The 18,750-nt window shown below is 39.9% G+C and overlaps 1 protein-coding gene across 2 annotated transcripts in view; it reads left to right on the plus strand.

Moving 5' to 3' along the window:
- nrxn2b (neurexin 2b) overlaps positions 1 to 18,750 on the plus strand; it is a 675,914-nt gene that overhangs the window by 303,806 nt on the left and 353,358 nt on the right. Inside the window, exons 8-9 of one of the 2 annotated variants that reach the window (XM_047329457.1) lie at positions 3,631 to 3,654; positions 11,706 to 11,867. In XM_047329457.1, the coding sequence (XP_047185413.1) occupies positions 3,631 to 3,654; positions 11,706 to 11,867 (186 nt within the window). The remainder of the gene's footprint in view (positions 1 to 3,630; positions 3,655 to 11,705; positions 11,868 to 18,750) is intronic. The other variant, XM_035625686.2, reaches the window with a different exon arrangement.

Consider the following 18,750-nt stretch of genomic DNA (forward strand, 5'->3'; position numbering starts at 1 on the left):
CACATGCTGCCAGAGCCACCATTCACAGCTACAAAGAAAAGAGACTAAATAACCATGTAGTGGAAGTAATAGTGCTAACATTAGCTCATGCACCCTCTTTTCCTATTTTATCCTGCAACATGTAATAATAGAGGCCATAAATAAGTATTAGCCCAGAGTCGCCTTTGGGACATGTACTGCACTAAGTTGTATGTGTGGCCCTCTGGTTGTTTACATGACTAGGAGCTTTATCCTCTATCAGCAAACATCGGCATACACAGCCTTCGTTTTCCCACGTGGGTCAATTACAGAGAGGATGATGGGCTGTCACAGCATGAGCTCCAAGCATGTTGGCTTTGAGGCAAATTTTGAACAAGCACGGTGTGGAAGAACAACTTTACTGTCAGACAGTAAAATCGACAGAACAGAAAGAGGTGGGCTTGTCTGTTTTTGATTAGACTGCATTCGCATTTTATTCCCAGAGTTGTTTATCTCCAAAATCCCTCGCCATATGTATCTCTCAATACTCTCAGTTTTTTTCATGTATCAATCCTCCAGCAGTGGTGCACATATTCTCCTTCATGAAGTGCAACAAAATTGTGAAATTGTGACAGAGACCCTTTAAACCGACTAGTTACCTGACTATTCTGTCACCGTTTGATAACAAAAATCAAAAAAAAAGGTTTAATTTTCCGCACGATTGATCTTGACAATGAAGCAGCGGTTCAGCAGTGCTTACAGCTCTCAAGCCTGCAGTAAAGTCAGACTTGTATAGTAGCTACACTGGTTCGCTACATTTCTCTCCACTCAGGCAGTTTATTCATATATGCACTTTCTGCTTCTTTCTCTAGAAGTCATGACCCCAGTTTAACTCCCCCTGGAGACCCACTTATAAGAAAATTATTGGGTTATTTTTTTGTGCAGATGAACTTAAAACAGACACTGTCATTTAGTTCCCACAACCCTCCATAGACGGACAAGTCAAAGGAACAAAGAACAAATTGAGTAATGAACAAGTAACAAATAGCTTCTATTTCCATGCTCTTTTCTTCACCTTCCTTCATTTTGTCTGTATGACAAACAACAACCATTATTCAGCATGTCCTGACCCCATAGACGTAACCCTTTATCAAGTCCTGGTCAGGAAAATACACACACACCTGCCCTTGTTACTGTAAATACACACATTGCTCGCTTACAGTGTAATGTGAACTGACATCTATTTATGTGTTTACTTATCGCAGGAAATAATGCAGACACTCTGCATTCAGTGTCTAAGTCCAAATGTAATTGCTTCCTTTCATTCCCACCGCCCATCTTTTCCACTCGCTTCCAACACTTTATGATGTCAATTCAAAGAGATCATCAGCAATTTTTTGAAGGATAGATTTTTCACAGGCATCCCAGGGCTCCTCTGTCAAAGAACTAAGAGGCAGATAAGTTCAAAATCCAAACCTCAAATGCCTGAGGGATCTAAAACTTACAGAATTCAAAATGTTGCGTCTCTCATCCCTTTTGTCCCACCACAACCTAGACCGTCTTTGAATGAGTTTTGACAAGCGCATAGTCATTTTAAAACTTGGTCAAGGAACGTTTATCAAGCTTCCTATGACATTCACTCTTTGATATATCAGTTGTTGTTTTTGTTAGCTTGGAGACATAAGTACAGCATCGTATTGATATGCAAATTCACACCCACCATTGAACTTTATTTACCTCATGAATGGTTTAAGAGCAGGAATCAGACAAAGTGGGTGACTGGGGACAGCATTTTAATATGACCCCAGATCAAAGAGTGGGCGTACATGTATCCTCAAATCGACCACTTAGCCACATAGGGAGCACTGTTTAGGGTTACCATTTGGACTCAGCTCCCACACAGGTGGCAAGAACACATAGTAATCCATCCCATACACACACACACATGCAGTTATAAACTCACTGTATATGCTACAGGGACTTGTCCTTCATATTTCCAAGTCAATTCAGTTAAAAGTACGCCCGATTCCATATGACAAAACCCTGAAGACCTAACCAGTTAAAAGCAAGTATATCTCTGGCCTACCAGCAAACCCCCATGGGCAGCGCTTAATCTAAACTAAGGTTTGCAAAACAAAACAGGCTCCAGGGACATACCAATCATGAAACGCTACGCAAACATGAAACATTGACGGCGTTGTTTTGATCTTATGTATACATCTCCATTGCCTGACCTGGAGCTTTGACTAACTTTGGACCTGTCTTGATGGCTGAAATCACAAATTTGAGGATTCAAGTTTGAACATGCACCATTCTCAATAAGTGGTTTCCCATAGGTTCACCCTTTTTGTCAATATCCTGTGCATCAGATATGGTCACCTGCAGCAGCTGATGATTTCATCTTTCAGATCAAGATATAAGATGTCCTCTAGATGTCCCCTCTGTCCAGAGGGAACACTCAGGGCAGATGTCACTGATAGATATTTTACCCCTCTCACTGACATTTGCCATCATGTACAGTGGGCTTAAAATAACGTATATTTTGATATATATTAATCAGGAAAAGTAATTTAATGGATATGTGACATGTCCCCTTATTTACTGATTAATTTACTTCCATTTAATGTCCTTTTTCTTTTCTCAGGGATTACAAGCATTACTGTTTAGCATGGGAATGACTTCAAGGACTAAGCAGACATTTCTCTCTCTTTCAGGATGCTGCAGATAACAGAACAAGAATGAAATGCCTCTGTCCTTCTTTCTGTCAATCTCATTGCGTTTTCTTTCATACATGGGCTTAACTCTTGTTTCCCTGAAATGCCCTGAGGATTTCACATCACTACCCTAAACACTGGAAATGCACTGTATATTTTTTACCATAATTGTTGCTTTCTACAATGCAATAATGTCCTTTTGGTTTTCTCTTGCATATATCACAATAGCCCCTTAATGACTACTTGGGAAGTCACAAAAAACATGATTGGCCACGCCAAGTACTAAATGAACGCCGTTGTTAAATGGCATAGACTCCACTGCCAGTTGCCCCCCTGGCCAAATTAGCCTGTCAGATTGAATACTAACAGTGGTGTACTTTTCCCTCATTCCCCTTCCCACTCAAAACAAACCTCCCCATCGAAACTACCCAAGTCCCCTCTGTGGAAGTTGATTTGCTAACTCTTGTCTCTTTTACTAACAACAAGCTTCAGAATTCTTCCAATTTGATTCTTGACATTGGTGAATTTTCTTTTCCCTTACCTCTTATGATTTCCACAACTAACACTGTGTCATTCACGGAATGTGAACCATCTGTTGTTTTCTCTACTTAACTTGCAACTTACATACTAACAAATGTATTGTTATCCTTTTATTCCTTTTTTTTCTTTTATTGATTAATTTTGTAGATGACCCTTTCAAACTAAATAGTTGCTTTCTTTATTTCTTTATTTGGATGTTTTGCGATAAAGATGATGAGGATGATACATTCTGTTAAAATGATATGTTAATATTACATACAATTTTTGCGTATAAGTGAGTTGCCTTTTAGAAGGAGAAGATGGTTTTGCTGAAGGCGATTTTTTCCCCCCACCTTTTTGGGGTTGAGGTGTGTTTTCTTGGGTTTAAGGTTTGTCATTATTTTTTTTTTCTTTTCCCTCCCCCTGTTTTCTCCTGAAGCACGCAGGCATTGGACACGCTATGGTAAACAAACTGCATTATATGGTAGATATCATTCTAATTGTCTTATACCTTGGTTTGCCCTGGGTTTTCCGTTACCTCTCTCTATTCTGTTTGCTTTACTGAAAGTACAATCCGTCATCAATTTCAAGGTAGCTGAAAAACTCCACCTCTCTGTTTTTCTTTTAGCTTTCTCTCTCTCTCTCTCTCTGTATATATGTTATTGCTCTTTATTGCCATCCAGTTCTCCCCTCCCGAAAATAATTAACGTGTTCATCGAAAGAGGTCTGCCCAAAAACTTTTTAATTCACATGAGAAATCACTTAAATTTAAGATTTTGTTTTTTGGTTTATTTTCTGTGCTCTTTTTATTTTGTTGTTTTCTTTTTTTTTTTACTTCAAATATTATCCATATGAAGAAATAAAGAATCATAATGCAATGCTCAATTGAGTATATGAAGAATTACCTATGTTTGTAAATCTGTTTCCTCCTGATTTCTTTTCTTAGAAAAACCTTGTTAAGTGAGCGTATGCAGCAGGCTTCCCAAGCAGACAAACAGCCCACTATGGCAACTCCAGTGAAAGGAAGTATAGGAAAAATGAAATAAAATCATTTTTGAATTTCCCTAACTTTTGAAAAAAACTTGGTTCTGAGGAGAGCTTTTTTGTTATAATGCCTCAGTTAGACGTGCTATCAGAGCCACCTGTTATTCAGACTTGCCATGCTGTTGTTTATGGAGTCATGAAGAGTATTTAGAACTCCAATGTGGTCAATGCACCCATTGTAAAGTAGGCCTTAAATGAGGGCTTGATCCCCTCAGTGGCCTCGGTGTGTGATTTATAGAATGGGCCTTTCCCAGACCTTCACCTGCACACTCTCCCTCACTTACGCACACATGTGCACACTAAGTCAAGTTCTGTCATGTGCCAATTGCCCCCATGAGCTCCAACTCAAACCAAGAGTACTGACTGAAACTCATTACTGGAAATAAAAGGGTGCCTTTTTTAAGCTGCAGACTGGGGAAAGTTTGCAACAACAATTTGTCTATGTAAAAAAGAAAGACTCTGTCTAACACCTTAGTGCAATCGAATTTCTAAAGCTTTCATTAGACTCAATGAACTATAGTCCACACTGGTAGACCATGCAAAGCATTAGCACGTAGTTGTTATCAGACTTACTTGCTTTCACTGGACTTTTCCAATCAATAAATGAAGCTCTCTGCCGATTGATGCAGACCATGAAGGGAACTGCCTGGGCAACTCTGCACTGTGTCCGATTGACCCCTCATTAACACTAACCCTAACTTATATTTCCTATTCTTTACTGGCCTAACCCCTTGCATGAAGAGACTTGAACCCCTTCCCCAAACTCTTTTTTTAGTTTTTTATATTCAGATTGCATTGAGTATATATGTTTATGTATATATCACGGCTAACATATATACATACATATATCAATTGTTCTAATATAATCAATATGGCCATAAAACATGTTAGCCACACCCTCTTGTTGTTTTTTGGTTATTTTATTTTGCTTTATTAATATTTTTTTTCTTTTACTTCTATGAGTTTAACTTCAAAATTACCTTACTGAATTCAATAATGACCTGATACCTTATCTTGCTAAAACCAAAAAAAGGGGAGACAGATTTTCATTTTCTTGGTGAATAGAGGATTGATGGCCTAAGGAATAAATCTGGCCAATTTATCATAACACGTGACTTTGTTAAAACTGTTATGAGTGTGCAGAAAGTTACTGTATCAGTTAGGGACTCATTCAGTCCTGGCACAGATATGTGTCAAATAGCATGGGGGACAGTGATAGTTATGATTCAATATGTCCTACCATGGGGGTAGAAATTGCTCTGTTCACCAAGACGTGGTTGTCTTCTCTCCCCTCTCAGTTTTCCTTATTCTTTAAAAAACCCTCTCATTCCTGTTGATTTCATCCGTGCTTGGTGACATTGGTCCCATCCTGTCCCAACTCCACCACCAAACTGACAGTATCCAGTGGTTGTGTTTCCACACCCTGTCTGCATGTTTCCAGTGGCTAGAACCCCTTCACATCCGCATCCTCACTCGGTGTGTATGCTGCTCTGTCCCAGCACGTGTCCTTTGTTGTACACCTATCAAAAGAAAATTATGTTGCGTTCTTGTTAAAAAAATGAAAAATCAAAGGACAACTTTACATTGAAAGTTCTCTCCCTTTGTCCCCATTTTGCTGCATCTTGTCAGATGGCTTTTTTGTTGTTGTTTTTTTTGTTTTGAAGAATTGATTTGGTTGTGTTGTGTCTAATGGAATCCCCCCCCCCCCCCCCCCCCCCCCCACCACCCCCACCCCAACCCCATCCCCATCTTCCTGTCACATTTCCATCTAAATGCATGGCTTGTGTGCATCACCCTGTTAGCTTGGATGGATTAATTTTGTTTCTTCTTAACCAAAACAAACCTTGTCACATGAAATAACGCATTCACTCCAAATCTCAATCTGGTTTAAGCAATCAAATTTCAGAGGACTTTTAAAGAATCCTCTCCTACTCTGACCACATTGACTAAATTTACTAAAACAGTGTTACTAATCTACTGTTTGAATCAAACCTTTGTTGTAACTGTACTAACAACCATTTTTGTGTCTGACTTTTCCCTTACTTACAAAAATACTAACCGATTTCGTTCACCCTCCAACCCTTTTTAACTCTTTTCGGCACATAGCTAAGTAACTCCCCACCCTTCCTCTCCCCCATCCTCTTGACAACTGCTGCTAAAATGGCATTCACCCCGACTTCCCAACCCTCCCCATATCTTTACTAACCTGGGGATGTAGCTAAGTTCAAACGTTCATGATTTACCTACCCAAACTCTATTTTCAATAGTAATTATTGAAAGACAGGACCATCTCTCAACATAGATCTCTCCCAGGTAATACATTTTGACAAGCTGCCAGACACCTATCGAAGGCCACCGGGGGATGAGAATCCTTTCTTTCCCTTTCTCTCTTGAGCATCCTTCCCCTTCTAGCAAAGTCTGAATTTGACCTCAACTATGAGACGTTTCCTGTGTGTGCGCCTCTGAGTGTGTAATTTTGTGTTAAATCCAAAATATAACACGTTATTTCTCTCTGGAAAAAGACAGTAATCAGATGTATTGCCAACAAGGGTAAGTGATTAATTTCCAAGGTAAGCTTGATGCCACCTCTCTGCATGGATGATGACGTTAATGTATGAAAGTACTCATTGGTGCTGATAGATCGAGGCTGTATAAGTCAGAAATTGCTGACAAGGGAACTGCAGACTCTGACTCAAAGCAAAGATTGGAATCCCAAAAATCATGACCGCCCTTGGGAATTGGAGGAAGGAAATGATCTGTACAAAATGTGTGCATGATGAGAGCGAGTGACTCACACAAAGCTATTTTCCATTGTTATGTGATGAAGGCCTGACAGGATATGGCTTTGAATACTGTAAAATTTATATATTTCTAGTTTACCCTTGCCATATTGGGGATATGACTAAAATTAGCTTCAAGACTTGCTTTGATACTTCCTAGCCCCTCTGATGCTCTTCTTTATGGGAGTGGTGGCATTTTTACTCATGTTACCTTCTCTGTGCTCCTCATTTTTTTATTTTAGTTTTTATTTTACCCTAGCCAGCATATACAGTGTGATGCTACCAGACTTATGAACATCAATACAAAACTATAAATATGTGCCCTCAATATGTTGGGAATTGTGTGCAAGTCTGTAATACGGGATGTTTGTTTGTTTGTCTCCAAACATGTGATTTGCACTATAAAGACTTGAAATCAAAATACTGTAGTAGTGTAGAGTGGTTTGGGTTAGTCCCAAAATTTCAAGTATATTGTTGTCTCCAATCAATAAGAGCTTTTATGAGGAATATAAGTGTGGTCAGTGTAATCCTTTGCACAGCTTGAATCATATTGAACCCTGCTTACTTGATAAGAGGGGGATCTAGTTTATGGGGCGCTCAGTAGCCAGCAGCCCTGAGTCATGTAATCAGATATGGTCAATGAGCCAGTGACCCACTAAGAGATGAGCACACCACAGGACTCCACACTGAGAACAGTTGTAGTTCACCAGGCATTACAAGTACCCATAGCAAAGGCTGCATGATTCTCTAGGTAGTTGGTGGTTTACGATGAACAAGCACATGAGGAAATTTAATAGAATTGAGGTTAAAACAACAAATAAATTATTCCCCCACAGGGCCATCGATGAAGTCGGCTTAGCAGCTTGTAAATGGGTAAAAAAAGAAATGCTTTTCGTGATTAGAACTTTTCAGGTATAGCAGTTCTCTCACAGTATATTCAACTGTAAACAGCCCCACTCTGTGGGTTTCATTTTACCCAGGACACAGTTCAGCACAGATCAACCAGGTCTGTTTGTTTCTCTATGTACTGGGCGAAAGATGTGTTGGGAGAGCAGCTGGATATAAATCAAATGACTCAAGAGAGGCAGCAAGCATTTTGCATTTAGATCAATTTCCTATTTAAATATTCCTGTTTTTTGGATTAGGTAAGTCTTTTTTTTACTTGTTAGTTCTATTGATTTTACTAACGTATTAAGTTCACACTCAAAAACAAGCAAAGAAAGACACAAGATATTAATTAATCAGATATTTGTATATATCAAGTGTTTTTTCTAAGATTTTCAGTGCTTCCAGAAGGAAGCTATGATGAGCTAAGATTTGTTGCACACAGTTAGGTCTTCTGTTTTATCAGCAAGAATGAATGTGCAAATTAAATTTGCAGTTGTTTTCATACAGTAAACAATGGGCTAAACATTTCATGTTAGTGATTAAAAAGTCTAAGGAAAAGTCTCATATCAAACTGCAGTATCCAGGCTTTGGAGTGACAGTCACTAACACTAATTGTTCTCACATAGCAGTGCTTTGGTTTTGTCACTGTGAATTACTTTGAATACTAAGTAATGGGAAGACACCCATTGGTGTTTTTTCCTTCAGTGACCTAGATCCAACATTTCATCAACCATTAATTTTACCTGTGAGGTATTGCACCATCAAGTAAAGAAGATAACAGAGGGAGCTAATGCTGGAAGTTCACCCCTGCAGATAATACCATGTTTTCTTAGACTTTGCTTTTATGGATAGATTCAGTGTTAGCTGCGCCTTTGCTTCAATCAGATTTACCTATCAGGATCAGGAGGATGAGAACAATGACCAATGGATCCAGAGTATCAAGATTAGTTTTTGTTTTATTCCACTACTGTTGGTCAATATTGTCTTGGTGGCAGGTAACATATATTTACATGAATGTAAATGTTACCCTAAGCTAAATTTCTCCCCCCTGACTAATGCTATTCAAAACAGGATCTCATGGAGAACTAGCAGCCAATGTATCTGGTATAATCTTAACACAACTTGTTGGGATTCCTTTTAAGAACAGTTGGATGCTGCTTTTTTAAAGGCTATATGGCTTCCAAGCTGGGAGAACCAGGGTATTTCAACTATCAACCTGTGATATCATCACCCTTTCCTTCCTCTGGCCCGTGATGCAAGTGTTCGTAATGTTACTCAGTGGGATGGCTGTGCAGTCTGGTTGAAGCAAAGACTAGCTAGCCCCTGCAAATAATCAGAAAATTATCTCAGAGGAAACAAATTCCTCTGATATAACTTACTAATAGCGTGTGTGCTTATTTTCAGTTTTTGAAATATTGTCTCTGTGGGGTTTTTATTGCTGTTTATGTCCAACCTCTGATCACACAATGAATTATTGAATAGAAAACAATTGCCTTGGGTCCCTTTTTTTTCATACACTGCATGCAATAAATGCTCTGATGAACCTTTTAAGTGGTGGAATCTCGGATGATCAAGAAAGCACGAGAAAGAAAGAGAAAAACAATATCTCTGATTTCCCCTCTTTTGTTTGGGAAATATATAGGTGTCTGGCAGCCAGTTCTCCAATGTAAATCCCTCACGGCCTCAGTAAGCACATCTAGCCTTCAAGATGTCACATCAACAACCCTCTCCTCTAAAATATGTCAGTGTTATTCAGCACTCTAGATGGCTCTTTAATTTCACAAGCTTTACAGGTTATATCGCTGCGCTTTGACGTCTCAAATCCTACACCCTGACTTTGAGAGAAGGTCATGCCAAAGGTAAATGGCTTTGGCCAAAATGGCATATGTAGTGAGACTTCTGCCCTCCCCTGTTTCTCCTCCTTGGCCACCTCTTATGGCTCTCGTCACTGGGAAATAAATGAAGTGACTCCGCTGAAAGTCCCATCCAAGATTTTCCAAAACACACCAACACAAGCACTGTCCGCCGAAGATTCTTCATGGTCTTTCCCACCAAGTTGCAACAGCAGACATAAAAATGAGTTGCCCTGTTAAGAAGGGAAGTACGGCCAAAAAGAAAACAATAGCCAAGAAAAAGAAGACAAGCACTCAGCTGGGGCGACTGATCTGTTGAGTGCAGTTGCAAGGGTTTCTCTTCAGCCTTCGAGTGTTTGCTGCGACTGGAGTTGGCCCTTGACTTCATATTATTAGTTTTAATCAGATTAAATAGATACAAATAAATGTTTTTTGTATCGTTTAAAAACAAAGTGGAAACATAGTCACAAATTACTTTTAAAAGATAGAAAAGTGCTCATCATATTTGCACTAAAGCTACTGTAGATCCAACATGCAAAGTGATGTACTGCCATTTATAAATTGTAACTAACCTAAGTTGGACTTCAGCTCGCATGAATATATTTTGGGCTAGCATCTCTTTTGAGCATGCAGGTAATGGTGAACAGATGGTTGTGGCTCCCTGCAGTGGTGTGTACATTTATGCAGAATAGCAGATGTTGAATCAGAGGCATGAGTGCATCACTTTCTGCCCAGGCCAGCTCTATTAGGATAATTAAACAATAAATTGGTCACTTACCACAGAACCCTCTTCCAATCAAACAGCAGTATTTTTTGCTGGATGTTTGTACAGCGGCGTAGATGTGGCGGGAATGGCAAATACAGCCATGCTGTAAATTATATTTTCATGATGTGCAGCAGTTAGACGCCAAAGTAAAGAAGACATAATTTCATTTGTGATGACTTCTGTGAAAGAGTGACGTGAATCCGTATTACTTAAGACTCTAATTCTAATTTCAACTGAGTATATCTCATGTCTCATTTTATTCTCTCTCCAGCAATACTTTTTTGTTTTTACTGACAAGGCAGGTTCTGGTGTAACATTTAAAACGGTAATGTTACATCAGAACAAGACTCTGCATGCTGCTACAATTTAGTGTAAAACTCCTTTGATCATATTAGTCGTGTTCCCGTCATACAGGATTGCTGAGACGTAATATTACAGATATCAAAGTGTCCAAAAAATCAGGTCTCCGAGTCAAAAGCCTGAGGGAGCCACAAAGTGTAGCATTTGTTCATCCTTTAAAAAAATTAAGTTTAAGTCTATCTTATATGCATCCGCATGGCATCAGCTAGTGGCGGTGTGTTTGATTGCACCCAGCACTTTCTGTTCTGGTAGCAATCAAACATGCAGCACAGACTGTGTAACCTTGCACAGAAGACCAGACTTGAGGCAGTTAAATATTGAAAAGGAGGGTCATTTGTATTGGTAGTTCCTTGAGTGAGGGCTGGTTCAGATGAGGAATGAAGAAAAATATATAAAGCAGTCACAGGAAAAACAGTTTTTCAAAGTAGTGTTTTCCTGTAAGATCACGTTGTTGAACTTAAAATCAAGTAACATTTGATGCAGTGCTTTTTGGCACATTTAAACCAGTTTCATCCACAGTTCAGTCAGCTAAACCAGGGTTGTTTTTCTACTGCTACCAAAGATTAGACGGTGCGCACAACACTGGGTTTCCCTCAGCAACTGCACTCCATTCCAGTGAAAGTCCCCAGTCTGACTGGCACCAAAAGCAACCAACCAAGCGGTACAAATTTGGGGACGACCCCGCTTATCACTGATGTTTAATCCACGTCTCTTACTTGTTTTTCTCCCCATTCTTCTAATTTCTCTCCTCTCTGGACATTCTATATTTCTCTCTTTCCCTGCTCTCTTTCTACCTGTCTCTTTTGGGCCATGCCTATGCCAGGTGACCATCTCAGTGGATGGTATATTGACCACCACTGGTTACACCCAGGAGGATTACACCATGCTGGGCTCTGATGACTTCTTCTACATTGGAGGGAGCCCCAACACCGCCGATCTGCCGGGATCGCCAGTCAGCAACAACTTCATGGGCTGCCTTAAAGATGTGAGTTGATCGGTGTGGTGTTATAGTTTGTGTCTGATCAAACAAGCATCTGCTCTTTGTACTGCAATCCCCTGCCTCAAGCTAGTCAGTTATTTGCTTTGGTACCAGTTCAGACTGCACCATCCAGAATCCTGTGCTGCCTCATGGGAAGGCGTGTGCATTTTTTTAACAGTTTATATAACTTAAATAGCATCTCAAAACAATAGGTAAGATGTTCTTGTTCCAAACAACAGCAACAAAAAATCATAACATCACACAATTGCAATTTTGACTTTGGCACGGTCACTTGAGAATCATCAGTCTGTGCAGAGATATAACTCCCATATGTGAGAGGAGGAGGTGTCAGACATACAGTATCCTGATTCCCTTTCAATCTTTATGTCCTCCTCCTTACCACTCTGCAGGCTGAACACATCCGCAGGAAATGCACACTCCCACAGTGGAATGGTAAAAATCACAGACTTAAACACACACACACACACACACACACACAATTCACAGCCACACATCAGTCATGGATGGGGACAGCTCCCTTATAATATTTTATTTCTTCAACTGAAAAAAAAAGAAGCTTTAATTCATGGCTTAACAAGCTGTCAAGAGGACCAATCACAGCTTAAAGTATTATGCCCTTGTAAATGTAATGACTTGTATAGAGGCAACGCAACATGGTGCCATTGCATTTTTCCATGAAACTGCATTGATTGAATAAGTAATTACTTTTTACCGTCATTTTTAATGGATTGCACCGTAATCACCCTATCTATAACTTAATTATGCTTGTAGAATTACATTTTCATTATTTGGGTTGCTATCAGACGGATCCCTAGTGGGTCTTAAACTTCCCAAGGCGTTTAACTATCCTTTCTCTCATCAAGACAAGGCTGGATTTACAGACAACGTACAGACCGAACACAGGGAAAGGGGAGGGGGTTGTGAGCGGCAGAGAAAACCAACAATGGCAAGTGCTAACAGCAAAAAATAGAGGTGAAAATGGAGAAGCAATGTGAAAAAGCAAAGCGCTGGAAATAGAAAGTTAGAGCAACTGTTGGAGAGCAGAGCATGTAAGACTGAGCGATCCCCCAATAAGTTAATCAATGTTTCAAGATATAATGGAGCCGTACATTTCATTCACTGGACAGTGCCGACAAAAGTAAGACAAGGGAAGTCACTGGAAACATGGTCATTTTTAGGTAGAGGTGAGATATAGTTTCCCAGGTAAATTCAGGAATGAATTTATGTTACTATATTCATCAGGCATATGGCATTCGTGACTGACATTCAACCAAGGGCCCCATCTTTCATTTATCAGCTAGAGTTTGGGTCAGCACTAAAAAAGAATGTCTGAGAACTTTATCAAGTAGAATCATAAAATTATCTCTTTTCTAAAATTGTATGCTGGCAGCATGAGACAGTTTCTCCAAATACGAGGGTCCTGCCATGGATCTGTGTGGAGCCTTTTTTCTTTTTTCTTTTTTTATATACCAAAAGACATAAAACAAATTCCAGATGTTACCACAATGGAAGTGATGATGAATTTCCTCCATGATGACCAACAGAAGCATATGATTCAAGGATATTGACTCTCTATATATAATATATAAGGACTACTTACTTACAGTTATACATTCATGACCCTTTATTCTGTTAGTTTTAGCTTACTACTTACTAAGAGCTTGAGCTCAGTTATTGTTTTTCTTGGTGTGGAAGTAGTATGGGCTTATGGCTACAGGTAAGCACACAGAAGACACTGAGAAAACCTGGGATGAGAGAGAGATCATCAGGTAGAGCAGTAGTAGCTGAACCTGACGAGAAATGTGATTGGTTGGCAGGGTTAGACAGCGGCACTTTTCTTTCTGTGCTAGTTTAGTGGCACAGCTTGGATAATCAGTAGTGTTATGGTCAGAGGCAAGGCTTTCATGCAGTCACCATGGTCAAACCCCTGGCCAACGCCCCTCAGGCAGCAGGAATCTAAAGGATGAGGACAGCAGAAGAGTAAAGAAGGCACTGAAAGAGGCACTGAAGCCCTATGAAGTCTGTGTGTGTTTCCGTGCGTGTGTGTGTGTGTGTGTGTGTGCTCATACGTGTGTTCAAAGGTACCCACACGCTATGATCTAATACTGTGTGATGTATATGTGTTTTTTTCTGGGCTCCCAGTCAGAGCGCCTTGGTGTCAAATCGCGTCCCTCTGCTATTCGGCCCCTGAGTCTTCTTTTCCACTGATCCCTCTTCTCTTCTGCTCGTCATTGTCTCACAACCTCCATCTCTCTCCCAGACAGATAGTGACCTTGCTATCACCCAATTCACACTCCATCCATCTCTTTCTGGGTCTCTCCCTCCTTCCCCTGCTTGTCTTCCTAACTCTTTCCACCCCTCTGATGATTTTTCTCCACCTCTCCCTTCCTCTCATCTTCCTTTTCTCGGGGGTAGTTTTGTGAAATTAAGTCTATGGTAGAGCCGTTTGTACGGCAGCTTTGCCACCCTGACGGCCAAATTAAAAATTGATTTCTTAGACTGATTCCATGCACTGGATGAACGCGTTCGCCCTCCTCGTCGCCCTAACTCTCTTTCACCCTCTCCCCATTTCTGCCCTCCCGACTTTGTATCGATGCTCTGTCTTTTTGTATGCAGCTTCCTCCTACTCTCACCTTTGTTGCATGATGGAATTTTCCCATCACCCTTGCTCATTCCCCCACTGACCACAAATCAGGCTTCATTTGAGACCTTGTAGTTTGAACGGCCCTGTTGCAAAGCCTTTCCCTTTGCCCTTTCATCCATTTTTGGGTATCACCAAAGCAACAGCTATGAATGCAATGTGTGACACAATATGTGGTAATGCCGAAAGTACTATCACAAATTGTCAGTTAATGTCAGTGGAATTGATGAAATATGTAAAATATTTGTTAAATTGGGATTGATTGGTGGCTTGTCTACAAATGTATTGCAGCACCAGTGCAAAAATTGGTTTATACAATGTGGTATTTCAGGTCATTGAACATTCAAAACACCAATTTTTTTTTAAATTGATTATTTTTGTTCTGCTTACCTGCAGGGTTTTAGATTTGCTGAGTTTCTCAATGGCAAAACCAATCAATGGAATCACCCCTGAGGTCGACTTGTGCCCTGCCTTAGTCATACCATTTGAAAACAGTGGTAGCACAAGTCCATGTCAGCGGCCCCACATGGTCTGGATTTAGAAAGCTCACTGAAGTAAAAAAAAAAAAGAAAAAAAATACCCTGTGGCTCTGTCAGTTAAAAGCCAGGAGAGATGATCAAATCAAAAGAAGGTTTAAAAAAAAGAAATGTTGCTAGACGAGAGCTCTATTCAGTAGTGGACAAAGCCAATGAGCTTCTCAGCAGTGGGCAGTTTGGCTTGTGTGGCTTGTTGTGACCTACCCTGCCAATATTGAAGAGGACGTATTACAAAATGTCTGCATAGAACCAGACAGCCCCAAGAGTTTGGAGATATAATTGAAAGGCATATGCTCTGGATGAGTCAGCACATGCCTTTAAACTGAACCTTGTCTATGGTCTGGGTCATTTGCTTTACAAAGGCACTGGCTGCTTGAAACACTTTTCAGAGTGGGCCCTGCACACCTCACACACTTTTGTGCTACCATGCATTTTTATAACCCTGGTCTTCCTCTCATTTGTCATTCACCGCTGACCTCCCTTAATGCTCAACACCTCCCCTTTGTATTCTCACACCTTCTTTTGCTATTTGAACATCCATTGCCCCTGGCTACTCTTTTCATTGGTATTATTTTGCTGGAGACACACTGGAAGACTGTGATGCATCTCATACACTTGATGAACGGCTATTGCAGCATTACCATGTTTTTGCCATTTGGATCAAACCTAAAACTAAGCACTTGAATTTATGCTGCCTTTCGAACTTTGGAAGAATTCTGTTCTTGCTTAACATGACATGCTGTCAATGGCTAATCTTAGCTGATGTTACAGCAAGAAACTAAATGTCATAGATATTCTCTGGCAGCTAACATTGCTGTTAATTTAGGTATGGGTTGCTCACTGTCCTGTACAACAGGCATTATGTAAAGGCTAAAGTCCGGTTGGCAGCTCTGTCAGAAATGTGTGTTTCGCACATTGCTATCACATTGCTCACTGTCGATCTGTGTTTTATGAGCTAATTGACAAAACCTTTCACTGGCCTATATGTGACTTGTGTGAGTTATTAAAGCCACATCAAATACTAACTGACCCAAAAGGTATCTGGTGTATCATGTTTCCGCCTTTATTTCCTGTCTAATTTTGTCCATGCATGCTGTCTGTTCAAGATGCTCTGTAAAATCACCAGGCTGATTTTTTGTTCCTTTTTGTAGAAGCAGAGCAGCATGGATAAACAAAAATAAATACCTAAAAATAAATAAAATCCAAATAAATATTCTCCTTCCTCCCTCTGCCTTTTTCCCGCTTTCACATAGCCCTCTCTTTTTCTAACACCCTAACCCACACAAGCCCACACCTGCCAGTTTTAACAACGTCATGGTTAATTACCAAGACTTATCTCTGCTAATGACGACATTATGAGGTGTACAGTAGATCTACATGTGGTAGCGTGGCCAATGCAGGAGAAAACAAAATGAGGCTTGGGTTCAAGAATAACCCAGGATATGTGTGTTCTTGTAGTCCATCCTGTGCCTGTGCATAGGTGTGGCATTTGACAGCGAGGACAAGACAGAGGAAATGGTAGAGGTGGGGCGAGGGCAGATACGTGGGAAAAAATAGAGTTGGGGACGGTAGGGAATGGGTTACTGCGAAAGACAATGAGACCCCTGAACATCAGGGGTCTGGTGAAATGGGATCATAAACCAATAGAGTGAACTGCTTTGCACAACACAAGCCTTTCAATGGTGCAAATATGAAAACAGGCCAATGCAAACAAAAACAAATAGAAACATAATATTTAGATAATAACTGAGCATGTTGTCTTTCTGCTGAGGGTAAGTCGTCTATTTCAAGTTTGATCAAACTTGATAAGGGTTCTTTATGAAGCAAAATCCAGGAAATAATCTGTATCCTTCTGGTGGATGCAGATATGTAAAAATGTGCCATAAAATTTAATTTATGTTCACTCTTAGCTTTTCTCAAATAAGAGGTCTTATAAATAAAGAATAAATAAAAGTATCTTTGCTAGTTGTTGTTTGTCGTCTACCAAGAGAAATGGATACCACCCCCTTTCTAGAAGGTATAAGAAATCAATACAAAACCATATGATATGAAGTAGGGGATACGCAATGTGGAGTTTTTCCGTGATATCGATACGATAAACAATAATTACCTGCTTCTCATGGCCGATATCAATACCGTTAATAATTTCACATTTTTGTATTTTAAAAATAAGTTCATAACTGTGTATTCACCCCTGAGGGTAAAAAGGCTCAGATGTAGTGAGCTAAGATGAATTATTTAACATCCCTATCCCAAACATTTGACATCCCTATTGTTAACAAAACAAAGAACAGTTCTGACCCAAAGGTTCTGACTTCAGGTTCAGGAAGGTTTTTCTGTACTTTGGTTTTCACATAACAAAGCTTTTCAAATGTTCTGCATATAAATTCAAAATAAATTAAATGTACTGATAATCTCAAATCAGACATGTTGATGTATTAATCACTGTATTAAAGTAATTGAAACAAAAATTGAATCTCTCAATGCAAAAAATAAAAGCATAAAGACAAGCCAATGGCTGCTTAGTCTGCCTACGAATTATTGACAAAAGGCACGTAGTTGACGTTCACATTTTCACAAATCAACAAACAAAATACTTTTCATATCTAAGATCAGTGTTGTGCCCAGAATCACCACCTTGGTAGTTAGCAGAGGTTGAAGGATTTGGAGTTCTACCGGTCGGAGGTTGGCAATACTCACACTTAAGCAACATTAAATAGACCAGACTGCATATTTAATAAAATTTATTTAAAAGACAAGTTGAAACAACAATATCTAATCTAACAAACGAAATATATATATAAGTCTGAGATTGTATGTGTGTGTGTGTGTGTGTGTCTGGGTGAGTACACAGACTAGGTGGCCGTAAAGGTCAAAGGTCTAAGAAGTACTACAAACAAGATGGTGGTGAACAAAGAAACTACAAAATGTCGGCTCGGCCACATGCTGTGCTTCTCTGATAAGGCCATTTGTTGCAGGACAAAGAGTTTCAGGTTAAGAGAGGGTTCGTCAAAGGATCCTAACACCAAAATAACCTATTGATAGATATAACAACAACATTAAGTGAAAACATTGACTCAAATCAGTACAGTACACTTTTAAGGTTAAACACTCCTATGCTTAGCCGTGTTGCGTTATGCTACGAACAAAGGACCAAATGATCAGGTCCTCCATTTTGTGAAGCACTACATCAGAATGTGTGTGTGTCAGTCATATCTCGGGGACCGTTCATCTTCTCAGTCTCACACTTGTCATGTGTGTTGTTTAGGACCAAGAAAGCGCAGGGCTGGACGTTTAGTGTTGAATCAACAGCTGATCAGCTGTGGAGCAGCAACAGTAAAGACCTGTCCAGAGTCGCGATTCACCGAAAGTTTGTTATCTGCGTGTGTGAACGTAGAATGTGAGTGGAGCGAAGCTGCAGTCTGAGAGTCTGGTGCGGTTTCGCCACAGTATGACGTCATTAGCAGGACAACCGCGCGCTGTTTTTTATTGGACTATTTATCACCCATAATTTAATTATCCGATACATAAATAATAGTATAAAATTCCGACTATACGATATATATTGTGCATCCCTAGTATGAATTAAAAATGCTGTGTAGTGATGTAATTTTACATGCTACAGCACGAGGAACCACTGACATGGCCATTGCTCTTATCAAAAAAAACCGTTTACCCTTTTGAGTCTGCA

This window comes from Scophthalmus maximus, chromosome 2 (assembly GCF_022379125.1).
Source record: "Scophthalmus maximus strain ysfricsl-2021 chromosome 2, ASM2237912v1, whole genome shotgun sequence".
Classification (NCBI taxonomy): domain Eukaryota; kingdom Metazoa; phylum Chordata; class Actinopteri; order Pleuronectiformes; family Scophthalmidae; genus Scophthalmus; species Scophthalmus maximus.